Raw genomic sequence first — 23,209 nt, 5'->3', positions numbered from 1 at the left:
AAAATCCATGGCTTGGTCCCGTGTTGAAATGAAATATACAGAGCCCCCCATACCATATTATATTATCTCCAATCTTTAACGCCAAAATATGCACACTATACTCGAAAAACGGTAATGTTGATCCGTCCTATTGCACATCCGAACCACGACAGCTGTTTATTTTTGTACTATTTTAGAGTTAGGTTAGGTTAAAAGAATTTCTGGGCCGAGCGCTGAGGTCAGTGGCCGTTCCTTCCATAAACTACTTTGTTCGACAACTTGACGTCTCCTTTATTGGTCGTCAAATGTACGGAGAAATATCTATCTGACAAGAACTTAGCCTGAGGCATCAAGCGACCAACTTATTGTCCCCAAAGTACGTGAACTACACGAGCACTTTCTATGGAGAGAACGGGCTCAGAAGGGTGTCGTATCGTTTGCACTAATGATTGATCGGACTAACGTACATTCGCACTAACGTTCATTCGGACTGACGTTTTATTTGAGGGTTAGGTTAGGTTAAGACAATTTCTGGGCCGAGCGCTGCGGCTATGACAAAAGTACGTTAGTTCAATCGGAAATTAGTGCAAACGATATAGCATCCAGAAGTCAACTGATCAGTAACAACTAACACTTATGACCGCAGCGCCCGGCTCCCTAGCCTGTTCTAGCCGCGGCGCTCGGCCCCTTAGCCTGTCCTAGCCGCGCAGTGCTCGGCCCAGAAATTGTCTTAACCTAACCTAACCTAACCCTCAAATAAAACGTTAGTCCGAATGAACGTTACTGCGAATGTACGTTAGTCCGATCAATCATTATAGTACTTACAATACGACACCTCCTCAAAGCCCGTTTTCTCCATAGAAAGTGGTCGTGTATTTCACGTACTTTAGGGGACGATATGTTGGCCGCAAGATGTCTCATGCTAAATTCTCATCTGATAGATATTTCTCCGTACATTTGACGACCCATATAGGAGACGTCAAGTTCTCGACCAATGTAGTTTATGGAATGAACGGCCTCAGAAGTCCATCTACAACCTTACTATTAAAAAGACGATCCCTAAACGTTTGTTAAATATTGCGCGGCATTGCTCCAAACATTGTGCAATAATATTTAACAGACAGAAAACCTGTTTCTTGTTTCAGGATTCAGTTGAGAATGGCGGGAGACCGGCAGAATACTGAACTTGGTAATCATTTATAATAACGTTCGTTTTTGAAACTCTCTGGCCTTGAATCATTAGTTGTTTCTGTTCATGATTTGGATTTAAAACATTTTTAATGTCCGTTTACGTTAACAACTACTACATGCAATGTAAGATTATTTCGTAGCTTTCTGGTTATGGGATATTTCTTAGAGAACGATTTTTGGTACCTGCAAGGCCCCTGCTATCAATTCGTATTCTATGGGTTGCAATATATAAGACACTAGTTGATAATTTCCTAGAGAACAATTTTTGGACCCCCCCTGGCGTAGGGTTAGGTTAAGACGCTTTCTGGGCCGAGCGCTGCGGCTAGGACAGGCTAGGGGGTCGAGCGCTGCGGCCACATGTCTTGCATTTAAGTGAAATTTTTTGAAAAAGTCATGTACAAAATTGATAGGAGGGGGGGGGAGTGAAAATCGTTCTATAGGAAATTACCCAACTATCCTTTTGAACACCCTCTTCCTCGCCAACAATCCCTTTAAACATTTAGTCTCCGCCAAACCGATGGCGAACATATAAAGTCCAGAATTATTTACCGGACAACTTCACCAGCGGCGCATTAAGTCGGTAAAACGATTCCTGGTATATTTCATTCATCTTTTAAAATGATCTTTTCTTGACCGACCACTGTATGAGTTTGATAGTTGACGAATTTTATTTGTAGAATCCTATAGTTGTGACGAGGATGAAGACCTATTGACGGGATTTGACGAAGAAACCTTCTCAGATATTGACATTACTCGTCTATCCACTCTACCGGAGCTCCTGGTCAGTGACGAGATGAATCAAACTGAAACCCTTGACGAGGAGCGTGAGAGCCTCGCGTGCACCGAGACCGGAAGTCAGATTGCGCGCAGTATTATTTCGAATATCTTCCGGAAAATTGACGTAAGAAATTATATCGGAGAAAGCCTGAATCCCTCCGATGAAAAGACGGAGGTGATTGAAATGTTGAGTAATCAGGTGATGAGTAGAGTAGGAGAGAAGGATAAGATGAGCAGTATTCAAACCACCTCAACGGATCCGGATTCTGTAGTTCAGTCTCCGAAAACTGTTGAGCGAATCTCGAATTGGATCAACGATTTGCAGAGCAACGTTAGTCTGGACGGATACATATCGTATTCGTCCCCGGTGACAATTAAAAGTCGAAGTTCAGCATCAAAGAAAAGTTTCAACATTATGTCCATTGGATCAAAGGTATGTTTTTTTTTTTTAAATTAAATCAATAAAAGAAAAAAATAATGTTTAAGAAAATTTAATCTGTTAGAAATGTTTAGCCAAACGTAAAATGTTACGAAATTGGTGTAAAAACACTTTAACCTTAACCATTTTCTTAATACTGTAGTCAAACTTAACTGTATTTTCATGAAATGATTTTCTTAGCTTTTGGAAATTTGAGATTCAGAAATAGAAAATATTGTTTAAAAAAAAAAACTTTATAATTATTTACAATGTTATACGGTTAACATAATAAAAGTAGGGTTGTTAGGAAATTCTAAATTACACATTTTATTTAAGTTTTTATTGATTTTAATATCAGGATGAAGACGTTTACTCTGATCGGGAAGAGGAGGATGATCAACCTTCAGGGTACACTACTCTTCTCACACCCAGTAGTAGGTTTGATGTCAGCTGTTTCGAGTCTCCAAAAATCAGGTTGGAGTACTTTTTAACTCGATACGATATAAATGGGTTCGAAGTTCACAAATAAACAATGTATTAAGGTCATAAAGTCACAGATTAAACAATTTATATTTAGGTTAGAAGCTCACAGAGTAAACAACATATCTAGGCTCACAGATTAAACTATATATTTAGATTAGAAGCTCACAGATTATACAATATATTTTTGGAGGCTCACAGATTAAACTATATATTTAGATTAGAAGCTCACAGATTATACAATATACTTTTAGAGGCTCACAGATTAAACTAAACATTTAGGTTAGAGGCTCCCAGATTGAACTATATTCAGGTTGGAAGCTCACAGATTAAACAATATATTGATATTGATATTCAGGTTGGAAACTCACAGATTAAACAATATATTGATATTGATATTCAGGTCGGAAACTCACAGATTAAACAATATATTGATATTCAGGTTGGAAACTCACAGATTAAACAATATATTGATATTGATATTCAGGTTGGAAGCTCATAGATTGAACAGCTCCATCAACTCCTTCAGCTCCTGGTTGAGCAGGAAGGATGAGGAGGAGGAGAAGATGGATTTAAGACATAGAAAGCAAACTCAAGCTCTTGCTAACCTTCAGTACAATAATCCAGAGAAACAAGGTGACGAATTCATGCTTTTATCATGCTGGGTGTTTTCACAAAATCTTGCGTTTTTGACTGGGATGATTTTCTTCTGAAATTCAAAATTATTTTTCCCTGTCATGCTTAATTGAATCAGTTAATAGGGACTGTTAACGTAATGTCAAGTGACTCCATTTGAAAAAAGGGGAAAGAATCGCATTTCCGATTCATAACAGTACCTGTTCTACCTCATTTTTTAAATCAAAGTTATTTAGTTTTTTTTAGTGGTTTATTCGCTGAGTTTGGGAAAATGGATGATTTTCTTGGGGAAAATAAATAAATTTTCGGTTAAAAGGATAAAAAAAACTTGCCTTTTGATCCAATTTGTCATTTTTTTAAGAACACCTTTTTTCGCCCTTTTCTGCAGAGAACTGGGAACTCGCAGTTGATAATAATCAATTTGTCTACGGGAAGATTAGTTATTACTTATTCATGTGCAATTATCAATTTTTTATATATTTCCCTACTCCTGAGATATCCTGTTTTATACCTTCTAAACTGATAAAAACTTAAGAAGTTTTCTAAAGTTACAAATTTTAAAATTATCTATAATTTAAATATTCAAAATTTAGTTGATCCTATATCATGGTCTGTGTAAGACCTCTCTCCCGAGCTTTTCTTGTTATTTAAGCCTAGGCGCTGAAAAAGCGGGTATCCTGAAATGCTGGAATGCTTAGTGAGACCATACATAAACAGGAGGGTAATAATCCAATAGAGGAAGAATAATTAAAAAGAGTCTTAAAGCATTATAGCAGTATATTATACATTATACATCAATCCAGCTTTTTACCTAAACTACTTACTCAGCAACTGGAGCCCTCATGGAACATCTCTGATCACACATGGATAAAGGGATATTAATGGTAAATCTCTGATCACACTATGGATAAAGGGATACTTGCGGTGCAGATCTAATGGGTAATAATGTGATAATTTATTCAAATTCCGCATACACATCGGAAAGATGTATAAATCCAGAGGAAAAAATAGGGATTTTCTGGAAGAAGATCTCTCGATACCCCTCTACTTCATAAACCTCCAACCTTAACCTACTTCACGAGCAGATAAAGTGGAACTCAGAAACCCATATACTGTGGAATCTTAATCAAAACGTTCTGAGAGGAATCAGCATTTTGACATGGGAGTACTTGTCTTAGGGGGTTCTCCTAGATCACCTTGAACCTAGTTGAATGCAGTATTAGGCTATGGAGATCTCTTCAACTTCTACTAATTTATATCCGGGGGGGTATAAACCTATATAAAAATTGACAAGTCAGCTTCATGATGAGTTTGCATAATGTTGCGGAGAAGCTGGCTACTCAAATTCAGACTGTTCACAGTAAAAATAAAGAAATACAANATTAGTAGTCGCTTAAAATTGTAATTTGTAAAAAATATGAAAATAAAAAATACCCAATTTGTAAAAAAAAAATCTAAAATTTTTAGAATATTAAAGCCACATATTGTAAAGACAAGGAGTCGTACTATATCCTAGTAAAGGAATCGAGTCTATGCCACTATCCCCATGATCTTTGCAACCCAATGTCGTAGACCTCCGAATTATCAAACTATGGATTGTGTTAGATAAAATAATCTCAAGATCAAGATCTAAAAGGTTTTCATCATCAGGTCCAAAGATATAGGGATTAGAAATTTGAGCTTGTGGCAAGGCTTAATTCCATTGTTATTTAATAATACTTTAAGCTAAATTCCCATGTTTATTGGAACATGCTTGTATGTTGAACTCTTTTGTTTGTTTAGCCGGCCTTCGATAGTATTGGATACTCTGTGCTGAAGACGATGGTTATGGCCACAGGAGAGTACGAGTTTGAGGGAATATTTATGGATACCCAGGTAAATTAATAGATATTTATGGATTCCCAGGTAGATTAATGGATATTTATGGATTACCATGTAGATTAATGGATATTTATAAATTCCCAGGTAGATTAATGGGAATATTTTTGGATTACGAGGTAGATTTATAGAATTTTGATGAATCAGTGGGTAAATATGGATAGTTACGGACACCCATGCTGGTAGATTAATGGACATTAGTTATTAATAGATAAATGCCAAGGTTTACTTGGCGGTTATTTTGTATTTGGACTCGGCCTTGATTTTCACGGAATAATGGTTGACCTTTTAATATTTATTATGTGGAGGTCAACAGTTTCTGGTGTAAGTAACATGTTTGAAGAAAGAAGTCTACAAACTAAATTTGTAATATGGTTTTTAATCTTTGATTTTTCAGCTTCCGTTCCCTGGAGCAACAGTTTTCATGTTCGTTATATTTGTTCTTGTGATGGCAATTATCATGATGAACCTACTCGTGGGTCTAGCTGTAGATGATATCAAGGAGGTTCAGGATCATGCAGAACTCAAGAAGCTTTCATCTCAGGTTAGGGCACTAAGGGGCAGAAAAATAATAGTTATTTTTCAGATTGGTTAAATTTAAACCCTAGATACAATAGTTACCCACAAGGGATGAGACTTCAGAGACGACTGTACAGAATTCATTCAGTCTTTTTTCTTACATTTATGTTTCTCTGCAGTTTAAACTTGTTTATTTCTCCATAATATTAATATATTTAGGTCGAGCAGATATTTGAGCTGGAGAAGATTCTTCCATCCTTTATCCTGGAGAGAAGATCAGTTCAGAAGATTAGATTGGACTCTAAGGAATCTACGTAAGTTTTCTCAATAAGAAAAGTCAAAACTTAATTGGGGTTTAGTTTTTAAAATATATCATTGCCATTAAACCTCGCTGACCTCTAGAACCATTTATAATTTATAGAATTTTTAGAATGGTTGTATACATTTATGTTGTTATTTAATCATAATAAATAATATATAACACTGTTTCCGAGATTTCCAAAATGTGGCGTGCCTTTTTATACATTATAATGTTGAGACGATTTTCAGTATTTTGTCCGTTTAAAAATGTTGGAAAGAAACGTAAAACTGTCTGAGTTCTAATTTAATTAGAAACAAAGAAATGCGATCAGACAATCCTCATAGTTCACCCTTTTTCAATCTTTAAAGGGATTGTAAGCGTAATTTCAAGTGACCTTCCATTTAAAGAGGAACATCGACCGATTTACAACAGTGCCTTTTCAGACAAATCTCTAATTATTTACTGAAACGCTTTTATTTTCTAAACACTATGTTTGCAAGCTGTTATATAATTAAAAAATATCAATATTTACTTTCTAAAAGTGGAGAAAATAAAAAATTACCCTTGAATGTTTTAAAACGCTTAAATAAACGTAAAACAGTCGATCTATTTTCGAATTAGGCAAGTAACAGACGACTGTACACAGCGTACAGCGGTTTTCGAAATTTTTAATCAGAAAGATTATTCTACTCGATGAACAGGTAAATGTTTCAAGGGTACCGTTGTTAACCAGGCATTGCACTTTTTGCATGTAAGGTCACATAAAATAACGCTAACAGTCCCTTTAATCAATCACTTTTATTCCTATGTTTACTGGGCTCCCTGTTTTTTTATTAATTGATGAATTGTTTAGTTTCTGGAAGCTGAAGGATGTTATGACAAAACAGAATATTTGGGAAACTATCACGGAAAGAGAACAAAGACGAGAGGAGAAGGAAGGGTTGGATGATCTGATGAAGAGCCTGGACAACATCAAGGAGGAGATCTCCGAGAAGATGATCAAGCTTCAATCCGAGTTCTCAACCCAGATGAAATTACTCCGTGAGGAGCTAAAAACGGACGGAAATTAAAAATGTTTTCAATTCTGGAATACTCTTTATATCTACTCTTATTGTGTGCCTTTTTCTATATTTTACATTAAATATATAATATTATTGTTGGCAAAAGACTACATTCCATCAATTTCCAGGACAAAAACTATATATTTCTAGTATTTAGAACCTAGCACGGATGAACAATGAACATGTATCTACAATGCTGCCATGTTATTTCCAAAAGGTTGAATTAAGCTGTAAATAGGGTTTAGTATCCGACCTGTATTTAATATTATGATACAGATCAGAGTACCAGGTTATCTATTGCTCGTGATACCTAGAGATAGAACTGTAAACACATGCTGAGATTCAATCCTCTTCCCCCTTCAGCGCAATCCAGAAACCAAACCCAATTATAATCCTTTCCGACCCCCCCCCCCTCCTCCTAAAATCAGTGTCCAAAGTTTAACACAGTTTAATCTAGTCCTACAGTTTAATCCTCAACATCTAGTCCTACACAGGGAGTTTTATCATCAACATATTGTCCACCCCGGGAGTTTTATCGTCAACATATTGTCCCACACAGGGAGTTTTATCATCAACATATTGTCCTTTGCAGGGAGTTTAATCCTCAATATCTAGTCCTACACAGGGAGTTTAATCATCAACATATTGTCCTACACAGGGAGTTTAATCATCAACATATTGTCCCACACAGGGAGTTTTATCATCAACATATTGTCCTTTGCAGGGAACTTAATCCTCAATATCTAGTCCTACACAGGGAGTTTAATCATCAACATATTGTCCTACACAGGGAGTTTAATCATCAACATATTGTCCCACACAGGGAGTTTTATCATCAACATATTGTCCTTTGCAGGGAGTTTAATCCTCAATATCTAGTCCTACACAGGGAGTTTAATCATCAACATATTGTCCTACACAGGGAGTTTAATCATCAACATATTGTCCTACACAGGGAGTTTAATCCTCAACATCTAGTCCTACACAGGGAGTTTAATCATCAACACATTGTCCTACACAGGGAGTTTAATCCTCAACATTTAGTCCTACACAGGGAGTTTAATCATCAACACATTGTCCTACACAGGGAGTTTAATCCTCAACATCTAGTCCTACACAGGGAGTTTAATCATCAACACATTGTCCAACACAGGGAGTTTAATCCTCAACATATTGTCCTACACAGGGAGTTTAATCATCAACATATTGTCCTACACAGGGAGTTTTATCATCGACATTTTGTCCTACACAGGGAGTTTAATCATCAACATCTAGTCCTACACAGGGAGTTTAATCATCAACACATTGTCCTACACAGGGAGTTTAATCCTCAACATCTAGTCCTACACAGGGAGTTTAATCATCAACATATTGTCCTACACAGGGAGTTTAATCCTCACCATATTTTCCTAAACAGGGAGTTTAATCCTCACCATCTTGTTCTACACAGGGAGTTTAATCCTCAACATCTAGTCCTACACAGGGAGTTTAATCCTCACCATCTTATCCTACACAGGGAGTTTAATCCTCACCATCTTATCCTACACAGGGAGTTTAATCCTTACCATCTTGTCCTACACAGGAAGTTTAATCCTCACCATCTTATCCTTCACAGGGAGTTTAATCCTCACCATCGTGTCCTACACAGGGAGATTAATCCTCAATATCTTGTCCTACACAGGGAGTTTAATCCTCACCATCTTATCCTTCACAGGGAGTTTAATCCTCAACATCTTATCCTTCACAGGGAGTTTAATCCTTACCATCTTATCCTTCACAGGGAGTTTAATCCTCAACATCTTATCCTTAACAGGGAGTTTAATCCTTACCATCTTATCCTACACAGGGAGTTTAATAGTCCCTTATTAAGACCTTGTTGTTCAAATAAAAAGTGGTTTAATTTCCAGTTTTATGAATTAAGATTAATATTCTACGTGAGCTCTATATGAATTCCTGAATTCAAATATTCTTAAAAAATGACACTTTTACTGAAAAACAATAATTATGAAATGAATGATTTAAGAATTGATCACTGATCACGATTTTTATACAGTTAAAAAGATATATTTAAAAACAGCTTTATATCACTGTTTTTTGATCCTTATAGTTAAATTAAACATGGCATTCTCATATTTAGCCTTCTCCGAAAAGGATAACAGATAACACCGTCCTAGGAACCTTAGTTTAAAATTAACCGGGGGGGTGATCTAAGAAATGACGTTATTCAATACTAATCCAAAATAACACATTTTCATTTAAAATATATATGCCAATTCACCAGTTGACTGAAATATATCTATCTATCTACATCTGTTTATTTCAAGTGAATGGTGTAGAAAAAATGAACTTGAATATAAAGTTTAAGTGGTGAGTACTCTATTCTAGATAAATATGGTAGATAACCAAAACCAATTCACAATTACAACTTAATGTTGCGCAAATATATGTATATTATATTTCATACATAACCTATAATATAATGAGCCAATCTACCTAGTATACTTATTGCTTACCATTCTAAAATGGAAGATGACCTAAAATTACTGTCTAAACTCTTGCAGTCATAGAGAATAGAATATATAGAGAGGAATTTACTAGAAAAAAGTGTAAAACGGCCATTTTGTTGTACTGTTTCCATACTGCAGGTGTACTTAACATTTTTGTGCTATATAACCTTTTGGACCCTGGAACATCATTTTATACAAAAATGTTCTTGAAAATTATTTGAAAGCCAATATTTTAGAAATATTCAAGATATCAACATATGGTTCAACTTTTTTTCTACTAAAATTGAGGATGGAGATAAACTTAATATTTTAAATTCATTTTACAAATTTTCAAATGGGAAAATTATTTTGGAATCAGAATCTTCAATTCAAAAATTTTCTTTAACTAAATGTTTTGAAAATAAAATCTAAAATTAATATTAAAAAAAACAAATTATGAAATAGGCTGATTTCATAATTGAGTAATTGACCAATGATCATTTCACATAGACTTTCACTTTACTAACGATGATTTTCCGTTATAACTATAAATTAAATGATGTTTTTTATTCACCTAATTCAAATTATAAAGTTTATTTAACAGTTTAAAAATTTCGAAATTGAAATGGATAGTCTAGGGAACATACTGTATTAATGTACTCTGCTGCGTATAATTTGTGAACATTTACATGATTTGTACACTTTGAACTCCCTTTCAGACTGAAAGGGACTGAAAAAATTCATACCGAGAGATTCTTTTAATTCCTCTCTATATATTCTATTCTCTATGCTTGCAGTCCTTTTACGAAACTATTCCTATATTTTCTTCAGTATTATAAATATTTTTATATCCATTGTTTTTAATGAATGGTGTAGTTTTGTTCAAAGATATATTCGCTGGTTAAGTGAACTTTACAGATTTGGCCCATTTCTTTAGAAATTGATCAAGTATTAGTATCGGAACTAATATACCGTAATACACAGTTTAACTTGCATGGTATTGCGGAGAGAAATTCAATCTGTTCCTGGTTTTCATGCACGAGGATGATTGAAAACTAGTTTCCGTCAAATCATATCACTCCGTCCTGGTGAGATAATGATGTGTTTTTTTAAGACACACCCTGTACAGTTGGAGACACCTTTTAAATGCTTTATTAACTTTTTTTCTGTTGATTTCTTTTTCCAGACCTTTCTACATCTATTACCTAGTTCAGTATACAATTTTTATGAGCCTCCCTCCAAAACTAAGGTCTGTACGTTCAAGAACGGTTAGCTACCTATTTTACTTTTTATTTGTGATTTGAGACAACAACTTGCACCAAGCTTTATATCTACACAAACCTTTGTCTTCATTGAATCTTTGAAAAAAACAATTTTACAGACGCAATAAACTTCCCAATCCCATGGTTCTCGCAGGACTCCCTGTCCAGTGTTCAAATAATACTTCTATTAAGAAAAACTCTCAAAACTAGGTTAAATATATACTTATTTGTTAAAACTAATGACATGAACATGTTTAATATACTGAATTATAAACATATATGTTTAGATAATCCTTGACAAGGTCAGGTTAAACCATATTAAACTCCCATCCATCATTATTACTGAGTCTCTTATCAGATTTATCATCAAGTAAAGACCGAGTTCCTGGCTCTTCTCCTAAATCAAGCTTACATTATTATATCTTTGCACACACATACATATTATATACATAGATTACAATATGAGTTTATTATGATTATCACATAACTGTATTTATTACATAAATCTGTATGCGATATATAAGTATTTATATTCATCTCAATTAACATGAACTGTCGAATTAAATAATATTGAACATAAACTTCGAAATAATGTCTTTGAGCCCTTGTCCTTGTATTGTATATATTACCCGGTTTAAAAAGTTTAGTAAAGTTGAGAGTACTAATTTACCTAATTACTGGATTGGTTGGAGTTAGCAGAGCAAGAACCTAATAAATGTATTTATATTTACAAATCTATCTGATTGCCTAATAAAAGTATGAATTGTAAATACCTTGCTCCATACTGAGCGCAGCAGCTATGATTGCAGCTCCTTTCCCTGATCCATCCTCAGACATGAGCATCCTGAACTTATATCCTGCTCCCATCAGTTGCTGGATTCTATGTTCTATCTTCCTGCCAAAGTGAGGATGGTATCTGGAAAACAAATATTGAAAACCTTAGCTAAATAATTCTGGATTTTAAAAAAATATGTTACTGTTACCTAAAGAGGCTTCCGTCAACTGCTATGGTTACATCTTTCTCGTCCATTTTCTTGAGAAGAGCAGCCAACCCAGCAGCTAGAAGCAGACAACAACGACGTGAGACTGCTTCACAAACAGTTCTCAAAACAAAACAATCCTCATCAGTAGGATCCGGGATACCAAGCTTACCCCAAACCTTCCTGCATCTGGTAAACTCTCCTAGAGGATCACTCTCTACCTCACACAGATGATGAGTAGTAAAGGTTCCAGGTTGAAGTAAACTAAACTCCTGGGTAGGATAAGCACCAACTAGTAGAATCCCTCTGGTTTTCAGATCAACTAGAATAATTCTAATCAGCTCTCCGAGATACATTCCTCCCACCATCTTCTCCAGTACCTGTTGACCAGGGTTCGGAGTCATGTTATCCAACTCTGCGTCCCAGACTGTTCTGATTATATCCAACTCTCCCTTCTCTCCGAATGCTCCCCATTCAGTGTTGATAACCATGCTCCCCTCCGATCCATCAGCTGTCTCCACTTCGTCCAGTCTCTCTACATAGCATGCATTGGTTCCGGTTCCAAGGATAAGACCAATTCTAGTCGAAGGATCCTTGAAAGCACACGACATAAGCGCTCCTGAAACAGAGCGGGGTTTAGAATTTCTTGGTTAAATTTTTGATAATTTATGTTTTAAAACCTGTTGTATCGTTTAAAACAGCAACTACAGATATATTAAGTCCTGCTGCAGAAAGAGCTTCACTGAGCAGCCGTCCAACATCATTACCCTCCACGTTGCTACACTTGAAACCCTATAAAAAACCATTCTTTAATTTAATAAATGAACAATCTTAATTTATAAATTAAATTATAATTTTAACCTTGGTCCAATGGTGAAGCTGAGCTGCTGCTAAAGCTGTTTGTGAACAAGGAAAACTAAACGTAAATCCTAGGGGAAGACATGAATCATTTGGTAATCCTCCAGGGAGAGAATCAAGGAAGGATTTCATTTCAGAAGCAACAAACCTTAAAAATAGTTATCAATCTAATTTTGCCTTTAAAGGGACTGTAAGTGTAATTTTAAATGACCCATGCAAAGATAGCATTGCCGGATTTACAACGATATCCTTGAAACCTTAATCTGATCAAAAATGTAGAAGATAACGTTTTATTTCAACTCAAAAGCTATTATTTCTGGGAATTTCTCACTTTGAAATACGCTTATCATCCCTTTAACGGTGCAGTGCCAATACATTTTGGAAGAGAGTTTTGAAAGAAAAATAATTTAACCGTTAATCAATTGGTAAATTTTTTGTTATTAAGCATGAAATACCTGAAAAGGTCTTCTCCTGTTCCTTGTTGAACGCTGATAGGAACAACTGCTTTACGTTCCTTCAAAACTGGTTCCCTCCCTTGTTTAAGACTGACAAGAATGCACCTTAAGTTTGTTCCACCAAGATCGATAGCAAGACATTCACATTCTTCCTTCCCGGTTGGGAGGGATTTGACGTAGGTTGGGAAACATTTTATAGAAGTGAACGGGTTATTTTTCAGCCTTAATCCCCACTCAACAGACATCCGTATTCTCCTCTCAAGCGTACAGCATAAATCGTTGCTAATATACAAAGGAGCTATGATATTATTGAGAAGTTGCATTCGTTCTGTCTTAGCAGATGGACTGACCAGATTGGATACATTTGTAATAGCTTCAACCTGTGGTTCCATTTTAAGAAAATTTAAGTGTGGACTGAAACCCTTTCACAATCAATATCCCGGATTTTAAACTTTATTTCGAGCATTTTAGAAATATTTTTCAAGGATTTCATGAAAAGTGAAAGTTTAAATCTCTCATGAAACTTTCATATTTAAACATCTTTTTGACTATTAATTAAGAATAATGTCAAATTGCTAATAATAACGTTAATTGCTAAAAAATATCTAGATTGTCGGAAAGGTAAGAACATATATCTACATGAATAATATAGATAGATACATACGCATGAAAATATTTTAAAATTGATTATAGATTTGGATATTATTGAATTGAATAGATTAGTGATTTATTAATAAGCATTAAAACATTGCGTGCATAGGTGCCTTGGTGGCGAGGGGGGTTGTTGGCGTTGAAACTGGAGATATATTTCTATAGCTAGAGCTGAATTTCGGGTTAAGCTTCTCCCCCCCCCCCAAAAAAAAGTTTCTTTTTACCTTTTACAACTTTTGCTTACTTAGTTTATTTTGTGGTTTAAAAATCATTATCATGGGAGGGGGGTAATAAATATATATTTTTTTCGAAATACTCAATTTCACAATAATTTGTTTCTTTTTCAAATGTGTATTTAAGTATGCCAAAAAAAGATTTGTAAGATACACATGTATTAATATATTTTTTCCTCCTTGCCTTCTTATCTTCTTATGCACAACTTGATTTCTGAAAAAAATTGTTAGCATATTCATTTCCACCTGTTACATTGTATGCATACACTTTTTACAGTTCTCAAATAAAGTCATTTTAGAATATGTTAAGGGGCAGCGCATATTTTCTTTATATGGTTGATGTTAATTATGCAAATGTGGTAGTTAAGTAGGTCTACTCCTCCCTATTACTGTCCTAGTCCGGAGTTGAAATCTAGTAAACAAGTTCCTTGTAATATTTCCTCATGGAGCTTGAAGTAGTTTTCTAGCTCACTGCTGAAAAGTTTATTGGTAGATATATATGCTAATTCTTTGTATTCCAATCTTCTTTGATTACAGGGGAGGGATATAATTTAGCCCCAATATGGACGAATATACATATACTTGGTTCCAGCAATGCATCTAAGAACCGTGGCAGAAAATCCAAGAGAAAATGAACCTCTATGAAATGGCAGGAATATCTAGGCTACATCAAACAGAAACTAACAGAAAAGACACAAATTTTGTGTGAGTAAACGTCACACTTCAACCTTCTAATCTAATAAAAAGTGTAAGACTGTAAATCGTATATTTCTGAACAAAAATCGTTTCAGAATTGTTTATCAAATCCCATAACCTAAAGAGAATAAAATGAAAACCATACGATATAAGGCTTCCTCATAGGGTAGAGGAGCAGGGTTAATGACGGTAGAGGAGTGCAGGGTTAAGGAGGGTAGAGGAGAAGGGCTAAGGAAGGTAGCTGAGCAGGGTTGAGAAGGGTATATATATTTAGTCATATATTTCAGTTTTTAACTTCACATTCTTTCTATTAAAAAGAATTATACTAAACATAATGTTTCACGCCATCATGACGATCCTCAGTAGTTACAATTCTATATACAAATAGGATGTTCAAAATATTATGAAATGCAACTTTTTTGTAAACATTTCGTTATGAGATCGCTATCAGAGATCAAAGACAATCTTTAAAGAGACTGTAGGCATAATTTTAAGTGACCATTCCGTTGTAGAGTGGCGTGTACGATTCACAAAAATACCCTTTAAATCCGGGGCTAATCAAGAATGTCTGACTTACTATTATTATTCTACAGAAATGAACGTAATTGTTGAACATGAACACTATATTTGAAAGCTGTTTTATATTTAAGAAATATCAATATATTTACTTTATAGAAGTCGTAGACAATAAATATATCCTTCCAAATTTTTAAAACCCGCTTCAGTCCGAATTTAATGAATTTGAGCCGCGTCTCAAATCCGCCAAACATACACTTTTCAGTGGAACTAACCCTATTTGAACTGCGTCTCAAATTTAAACCTCCACTCAAATTCTTTAAATTCGGCCTCTAAACGTACATAGACAATTTTTTAGGTATACAATACATGTAGCGATATGCTTGTAGAGTTACACTACCGTAATACTCACGTTTTACGAAAATCAGAACACGTTTGAGAGATATCACACAGAGTTCTCTGGCTTCGACGATCAGTCAAAGGTTTAAAGGATACCTTTGTAAAAAATACCTTTCCATCATTGCATGGAGAGTCACTTAAATTCACGCGTACAGTCCCTTTAAGCCATTTCTTCATCTTCCTGTTTGGTAAGCCACCTTGCAAAAGCATGAATGGTTTCCGCACAGTAAAAAATATTTTAACCTTTTTCTTACATTTACGATTCCATGCAGCTGTAAACACATTTTGTATATAATTCAAAAACTATATTTAAGGGTGAAGCACAAAATTTTCAATTCGGTACCCTTAAAGGATTATGCAGCTACAGAAACAATGGAGGCAATTGTCCGAATTAAATACAAGCTAGAAGCTAGAAAAGCTAGAAAAATGACAATGTATAACATTAAGGATTACAGTTTTTACTTTTAATTTTAAATCGCATCGATGCTTCTATATTATATAATTGTTTCTACTTTATACCTTGAGAATTGCTAAAACATGAATTGTATGTATAATCCAAAACATTTTTAAACTCTGCATAACAGACATTTCAGAGGCAGGCTGGCTTAATGCTTATTTATGAATGAAAGAGATATTTAGAAAGATAGGGGTTAGTGCAGAAAACATTATATTTGCATACATGAGTAGATGTCTGCAAATTATAGTTGACTTGAAAACTAAAGTCTAATGAGCTCCCACAGGCCTCTATTCTTTACTCTGGTTTACGATGTTAATGTTTAACCAACCAGGAAATAAGACGGAATTCGTTGACGAGAATTTGAGATAAGGTCGGGCATTCTCAGGGTGTCAGTGTTGTGTCACAATTTTGAGACCCTGATGATACTTTAAATCCAAGTTTAAAAAGTTCCGCCCCGAGATTGATAATCCAACCTAGCTCATCTCATCAATAATCTGAAAACACAAAACTGTTTAACCCATGAATCTAATCTTATTGACAATCTTGGGGAGAACAGATAAGGTAACTAAGTATTGATGGAAATAAAAGGGAGGAACTTGGAAAAGATGAGCGATGAATAATCCAGATTTAGGAAAATTCATCATATAAGAAGAGCAGGGAAGAATAATGGAGCAGAGGTAAGGAAGGTAGAGGAGCAGGGTTAAGGAGGGTTGAGAAGGGTAGTGGAGCAGGGTTAAGGAGGGTAGAGGAGCAGGGTTAAGGAGGGTAGAGGAGCAGGGTTAAGGAGGGTAGTGGAGCAGGGTTGTGAAGGGTAGAGTGGAGGAGCATGATTGAGAAGGGTAGAGTAGAGGAGCAGGGTTGAGAAGGGTAGAATAGAGGAGTAGAGTAGAGAAGGATAGAATAGAGGAGCAGGGTTGAGAAGGGTAGAGTGGAGGAGCAGGGTTGAGAAGGGTAGAGTAGAAGAGCAGAGTTGAGAAGGGTAGAGTAGAGGAGCAGGGTTGAGTAGGGTAGAGTAGATGAGGAGTTGAGAAGGGTAGAGTGGAGGAGTAGAGTTGAGATGAGTAGAATAAAGGAGCAGGGTTGAGAAGGGTAGAGTAGAAGAGTAGAGTTGAGAAGAGTAGAGTAGAATAAAGGAGCTGGGTTGAGAAGAGTAGAGTAGAGGAGTAGAGTTGATATTAGTAGAATAAAGGAGCAGGGTTGAGAAGAGTAGAGTAGAGGAGAAGAGTTGAGATGAGTAGAATAAAGGAGCAGGGTTGAGAAGGGTAGAGTAGAGGAGTAGAGTTGAGAAGAGTAGAATAAAGGAGCAGGATTGAGAAGGGCAGAGTAGAGGAGTGAAGTTGAAAAGAGTAGAATAAAGGAGCAGGGTTGAGAAGAGTAGAATAGAGGAGTAGAGTTGAGAAGAGTAGAATAAAGGAGCAGGATTGAGAAGGGTTAGAGTAGAGGAGTAGAGTTGAGAAGAATAGAGTAGAATAAAGGAGCAGGGTTGAGAAGAGTAGAGTAGAGGAGTAGAGTTGAGAAGAGTAGAATAAAGGAGCAGGGTTGAGAAGGGTAGAGTAGAGGAGTTGAGAAGAGTAGAGTAGAGGAGTAAAGTTGAGAAGAGTAGAATAAAGGAGCAGGGTTGAGAAGGGTAGAGTAGAGGATTATAGTTGAGAAGAGTAGAATAAAGGAGCAGGGTGGAGAAGGGTAGAGTAGAGGAGTAGAGTTGAGAAGAATAGAATAAAGGAGCAGGGTGGAGAAGGGTAGAGTTGGAGGAGCAGGGCTGAGAAGGGTGAGATGCACTCGGTTTCTTCAATTTTAATTCAATCATTAATTAAATCAATCAATTGGTCGGAGCTGTCTTATTTTAATTTACTTTATTTCACTTTATGTTTGAAAAGCATATGTCAACAAAAAGAAAAGGCAAAAAAGTTAAATATTGAATAGGTCGAATTGTAATTAAGTCACAGTTCTCTGGGACAAGGACCGAATGTTAAATCTGCCTGTGAGGTAAATGTTAGAAAACAAAGATTGAGCATGGGGTTGGGATGGTTGAGAACGATTAAGGAGAATAAAGATAAGATTACAAATGAGATTAAGAGAAGTTGAAATTAAGAAAGTAAAAAAATCGTTTGAGTTTAAGTGAAGAGAGTATAATAAGTTTGGTTTAAAGGATCAGGTTTGGTTGGCTCGGAACAAGTTTTTGAGTTGGATAGTATTCATCTTAATATTTTCAAAGTGTACACTTGATTAATATAGTACACAATAACCTGAACTTAAGTTGCATTAGATGAAAGCACAGGGATAAATATATTATATATACTTAATTTTCTAAACATAATTGTTTTCATGTTTTTATCCATGGTAAAAACTATCTAAATGATTGAATATATTTGTGAAGTATATTTGATGGGATTAGTAATGGTTGGCTAAATATTGGTATAAATATAGGATTAGGGTCTAGCTTTTTATCAGTTCTCAAAATGAATACTTTCTTTCAATTGCTCGCTGCTCTTCTTCTTGTAAACATTGCAGCTGCTCAGGTGTAATTTACAGAATAAATAATTCGAGGCGCGTCGTGCCATAATTTTGTATCCTAACCTTGTCTGCTTAGATGAAAAATATTTACATTTGTAGTTTTTTATTTGCAAAGTTTTTTGTTTGTACTTCTAAGTTTTTCTTTTGCAAGAGAATGTTTGACACCAAATAAAAGGGGTAGGGTAGGGTAGGGTAGGGGGTGAACCGTTGTTCAATTATCGAGCTTTAAACTAAGGAATTGAGTCTTTGTTACAAACCCAAATTGTCTAATCCCTATAATTTTGTAACCTTATCGTGTAAACCTTTGATATTAAAAAAAAAAATCCGTTCTCTTACATAAAAGAAAAAAAGCTTGATTGAAACAATTTCTTTGCTATGTTTGAAAAATGTTCCATTTTAGGATGGTCCTCGACCTCTGTTCAACCTGCTGAAGAATCTGGCCTCCAGGGGAGAATCCTCTCCTATTGAAGATTTCCAGAACCTTGTCACCATCAGGAAAACGATGAAAAAGGTGAAGGAAGAAAACATTATTTGTTTAAATTAAGTACAGTCAAATCCAGGGAGTTTGTCCTTAGGAATTGAGCCTGTGCCACAAACTCAAATTTTCACAGTGAGAATCAAATATCTCTGAAATAGACTTTTTAGACTTTTTAGACTTTTTAGACTTTTTAGACTTTTTAGACTTTTTAGACTTTTTAGACTTTTTAGACTTTTTAGACTTAGACTTTTTAGACTTTTTAGACTTTTTAGACTTTTTAGACTTTTTAGACTTTTTAGACTTTTTAGACTTTTTAGACTTTTTAGACTCAAGTTATGACTTTAAATGAACCATTGAACATAAGACACAGCAATTGTGCAGTGTAAACAGACCCATTTCACATAGTAAGAGATTTGATAAATTGCTAGTAACAACATCAAATGCACTTCAGTAATTCTTTAAAGTCGTCTTCCTATTCTACAGTTTTCTGGTTTTCACTCTATATCCTATGTCGTTGCAACTTGATGGTAAACTTCTTATATTTTTAAACTTAGATCATTATTTGATCTAATTGAATTCATAATTTAAAATATCTAAAGTTTACGACATTGGATTGCAAATATATAGTTATTAGAAAATCAGAGTTTGTGGCAAAGACTCTATTCCATAGATTGGCTCTGAGAGGAAGATTACTAAGTTTGTACTCTCTCAAATTCTAAATAATTGATTAACATAAAAATATATTTTCTAAACATTTGTATTTAAGATTTGATTTTTAGATGCTTGGTAACTGTTATGATTTCTCTACAATGAAGGAAGCAGTGAAAACATGCAATGGCGGAGAAATTTCTCTAGAAAATATTATTAGTGGAGAAATCACTCCGGAGGTTATTGAAAATATAAAGGAGAAAGGTGAGGTGTCCGCGCGCCCGCAAAACCAAAAAAAAAATTTTTTTAACATTTAGTTTTTGTGCAAATATTTATAAAAATTACTTGGTTTAAGTCAAAACGTTGACCCCCAATGAAAATCTATTTTATACAGTGATAACCATGGAAAACATTAAGACGACTGTAAATTCAAGTTATAAATCTAAAAAGTCTAATGAGCATGAGAAACAGCAATTGTACAGTGTAAACAGACTCTTTTCACTAGATTAGTGATTTAATAAGTGTATGGTAAAACAATGCGCTTTGTAACAACATGAACTACGCTTGAGTCTGGCTATATTGTCGTCTTAATATTGTTTTCAGGTCATCACTGTATTTAAAGAAACTTCTAAATTGAACAGGGTTTGATATTGAATACAACATATATTTTATCTTTATTCTCGTATAACAGTGAATTTTATTCAAATTAGTTGCTCAGAGTTTAAAGATGACTAATGTCCGGACCAATTGTTAAGTAAAGGAACGAAAGAATGAGGATCTAAGCTGTGTAGCTGGAGAACTAGGTATTCTAGTTGACGGTCAGCTGGATTCTCAAGCAGTTCAAGGATATATCAAGGTAATTCAGCCGGTAATCCAGGGGGGGGGGGTAAAAGGAGATAAATTAGTGACATCTATGGTTTCCAGGTTTTCTTAGGACCCCAATGAGTACTTAGCTATCCCCACCCCTGGATAAAAAAAACACATTAAAACAGGCTGTATACAATTGTTGCAAAAACATTTTTTGTTCCAATTTTCTAAATTTTTAAAGTCAGCGACCGACTTTTTCTGTTTTTTTTTTTGTCGTATTTTCCATTAATAAACTGGTGTTAAGCAAGGAGTTTATTTCTGAAATCCCGATTAAAAGAGTATTGAAAATTTTATTGAGCTCATGCTTGAAATCGTTAAAACATAAAATGTTGCACTGAAAGGACGACTTTATGCATTATTTCATGCTTAAATTCTATTTCTAAATTCTCTTTTAGATAAAATAAAGACTGTGATTTAGGAAACCGTGATCAAGGAGGATGTAGAGACTATCCTGCTCCAGAAAATGGAAGAGTGCTTTGACCAACTCAATAACTGTCAGTTTGCAGAGGAAGTAAGATCTTTTAACTAAGTTCTTGCAACAAACTCAAATTTTCTAATCCCTATATCTCTGCAACCTAATGGCGTAAACCTTTGATATTTAAAACTAAGAATATAGTATTCTAGGATGGGAACATGAAGAAGAACAAAATGTTTATGAGCTGTATGAAAGGAAGCATGGCCAAGGCTTGTATGCTCTCCACTGTTAAGGAAACCCTCGGAGAAGAAGTAGATTTTGACATCTAGATATTTAGATTCTTTCTAAATACTAAAAAGTAATCAGAAAGGTAAACACTCAGTCTCGGGTTCCTATAATATTTTCAAACCAACCTCGATCTCTAAGTACATTTTTATTCCTGATGATATTTAAGCGTGTTTAACAAACACATTAAGCGTAAACGTAATTTCAAGTGAAAGAGATGTCCGATTCACAATGGTTCCCTTAAAAACTTTGTCTGATCAAGTATTGATTAGATTTCAATGTTTAAGCCTATTACTAGACTTGCGGTTTTAACTAGCTATAGATACAAACTAGAAATGATCACTATTAAACACTTTTAAAGCTAGAGAAATAAAAATGAAATTGTGTCTATAAATTATTTTTAGGCTTAATTGGACATACAGAAGAAACTTACTGATGGACTACAACTTAGCTTTTTGTAAATATATAGATTTTATTTGCTTTCAAACTTTATTTCAATAAACAATATTCGAATAAATCTTTTGTTCCTTTTTGGAGGTACATTTACGAACACATAAATGCGTTTTAAGTGTAGTGTGCATACAGAACTTGTGTGTTGTGAATCTTGGAATCCTGTGTTGAATATACCCTGTATAGTGATAACTAAACACAAACTTAATCTCTGTATCTTTGAACCTGATTTTGTGTTTATCTTTGAACCTGATGTTGTTGTTGTTGCCAAATAGTCTTAGTTTGAAATATCAAAGGTTTACACCGTCAATTTACAAAGATATAAGGATTAGAAAAGAACCAGCCACACATATTTTTAAAAAGGGAAAAGGCCTAATAAATTGTGTGCAGTCGTCTCTGAAGTTTTATTGAAAATAAAATAGTGTTTTTAAGATACTTACATCTAACATTATCTTATGAATTTATGAATTTTTGAATATGCATATCTGTATATCTATACCTCCCTTATAGAGACACACTAATAATTTAGTTGATTTGTTTTTGATTTGATCAAAATTGGATTTGATATGAGAACATAAACACTAGTATTTTATAGTTGCCTAAAGATAGAACCCATTAGAGATATATGGTAATATTCTCCCATATCCGGTCATATTTAAACTTTAAACATAACGAGACACAAAACATTAGAGATATATGGTAATATTCTCCCATATCCGGTCATATTTAAACTTTAAATATAACGAGACATAAAACATTAGAGATATATGGTAATATTCTCCCATATCCGGTCATATATAAACTTTAAATATAACGAGACACAAAACATTAGAGATATATGGTAATATTCTCCCATATCCGGTCATATTTAAACTTTAAATATAACGAGACATAAAACATTAGAGATATATGGTAATATTCTCCCATATCCGGTCATATTTAAACTTTAAATATAACGAGACACAAAACATTAGAGATATATGGTAATATTCTCCCATATCCGGTCATATTTAAACTTTAAATATAGCGAGACATAAAACATTAGAGAATAAGAAGACGACATTTCAGCAATATTCTGTGTTTATAATTGATCTTGTTAAAAAGCATAAAGTTTTAACAAAAGCCCGAAAATCAATAAAGCAAAATGGCACTGTAACACTGCACTGCTGTGTTTAATTTTCATTGGACAATTTTAAATCATACAGTCGTCTTCCTATTCCACACTTATATATGGTTCACTGTACAGTGTACATATATGTACAAGGCAAATGTCGGCTTTGTTTTGCATTCTCTTTTATTTTAAAAAATGGGGAAATAAT

At 34.6% G+C, this 23,209-nt stretch overlaps 4 protein-coding genes across 5 annotated transcripts; 3 read left to right on the top strand and 1 right to left on the bottom strand.

Annotated features, from left to right (window-relative positions):
• Positions 1-1,061: 1,061 nt before the first annotated feature.
• On the top strand, positions 1,062-3,573 carry LOC111708889 (uncharacterized). The gene is made up of 4 exons (XM_023482397.1): positions 1,062-1,168; positions 1,848-2,380; positions 2,724-2,839; positions 3,333-3,573. Exons 1-4 carry the CDS (start codon positions 1,138-1,140, stop codon positions 3,556-3,558), a joined length of 906 nt encoding a protein of 301 aa, XP_023338165.1. The 5' UTR covers positions 1,062-1,137; the 3' UTR covers positions 3,559-3,573.
• Positions 3,574-4,944: 1,371 nt separating this feature from the next.
• LOC111708888 (transient receptor potential channel pyrexia) lies at positions 4,945-7,348 on the top strand. Its single transcript, XM_023482396.1, has 4 exons — positions 4,945-5,356; positions 5,757-5,903; positions 6,098-6,192; positions 7,033-7,348. Exons 1-4 carry the CDS (start codon positions 5,303-5,305, stop codon positions 7,247-7,249), a joined length of 513 nt encoding a protein of 170 aa, XP_023338164.1. The 5' UTR covers positions 4,945-5,302; the 3' UTR covers positions 7,250-7,348.
• Positions 7,349-11,194: 3,846 nt separating this feature from the next.
• Positions 11,195-13,739, bottom strand: LOC111708899 (hexokinase-2). 2 transcript variants are annotated; one of them, XM_023482406.1, is made up of 7 exons: positions 13,282-13,739; positions 12,830-12,974; positions 12,649-12,760; positions 11,972-12,587; positions 11,762-11,904; positions 11,659-11,696; positions 11,295-11,385 (listed from the first exon to the last, which is right to left on the bottom strand). In XM_023482406.1, exons 1-6 carry the CDS (start codon positions 13,671-13,673, stop codon positions 11,659-11,661), a joined length of 1,446 nt encoding a protein of 481 aa, XP_023338174.1. In that variant the 5' UTR covers positions 13,674-13,739; the 3' UTR covers positions 11,295-11,385. The 2 variants fall into 2 exon arrangements, with proteins under 2 accessions (XP_023338173.1, XP_023338174.1); XM_023482405.1 differs by lacking the exon at positions 11,659-11,696 and having other exon boundaries at positions 11,195-11,385.
• A 4,929-nt stretch (positions 13,740-18,668) lies between these two features.
• LOC111708894 (uncharacterized) lies at positions 18,669-21,970 on the top strand. Its single transcript, XM_023482401.1, has 7 exons — positions 18,669-18,752; positions 19,148-19,258; positions 20,005-20,137; positions 20,629-20,729; positions 21,159-21,251; positions 21,365-21,525; positions 21,845-21,970. The coding sequence occupies exons 1-6, from the start codon at positions 18,693-18,695 to the stop codon at positions 21,482-21,484; spliced, it is 618 nt and encodes a 205-aa protein (XP_023338169.1). The 5' UTR covers positions 18,669-18,692; the 3' UTR covers positions 21,485-21,525; positions 21,845-21,970.
• Positions 21,971-23,209: the final 1,239 nt, after the last annotated feature.

This window comes from Eurytemora carolleeae, unplaced genomic scaffold (assembly GCF_000591075.1).
Source record: "Eurytemora carolleeae unplaced genomic scaffold, Eaff_2.0 scaffold603, whole genome shotgun sequence".
Taxonomy (NCBI): Eukaryota; Metazoa; Arthropoda; class Copepoda; order Calanoida; family Temoridae; genus Eurytemora; species Eurytemora carolleeae.
Note: the sequence above shows the minus strand (reverse complement) of the source record. Positions and strands in the feature narration are given on the sequence as shown.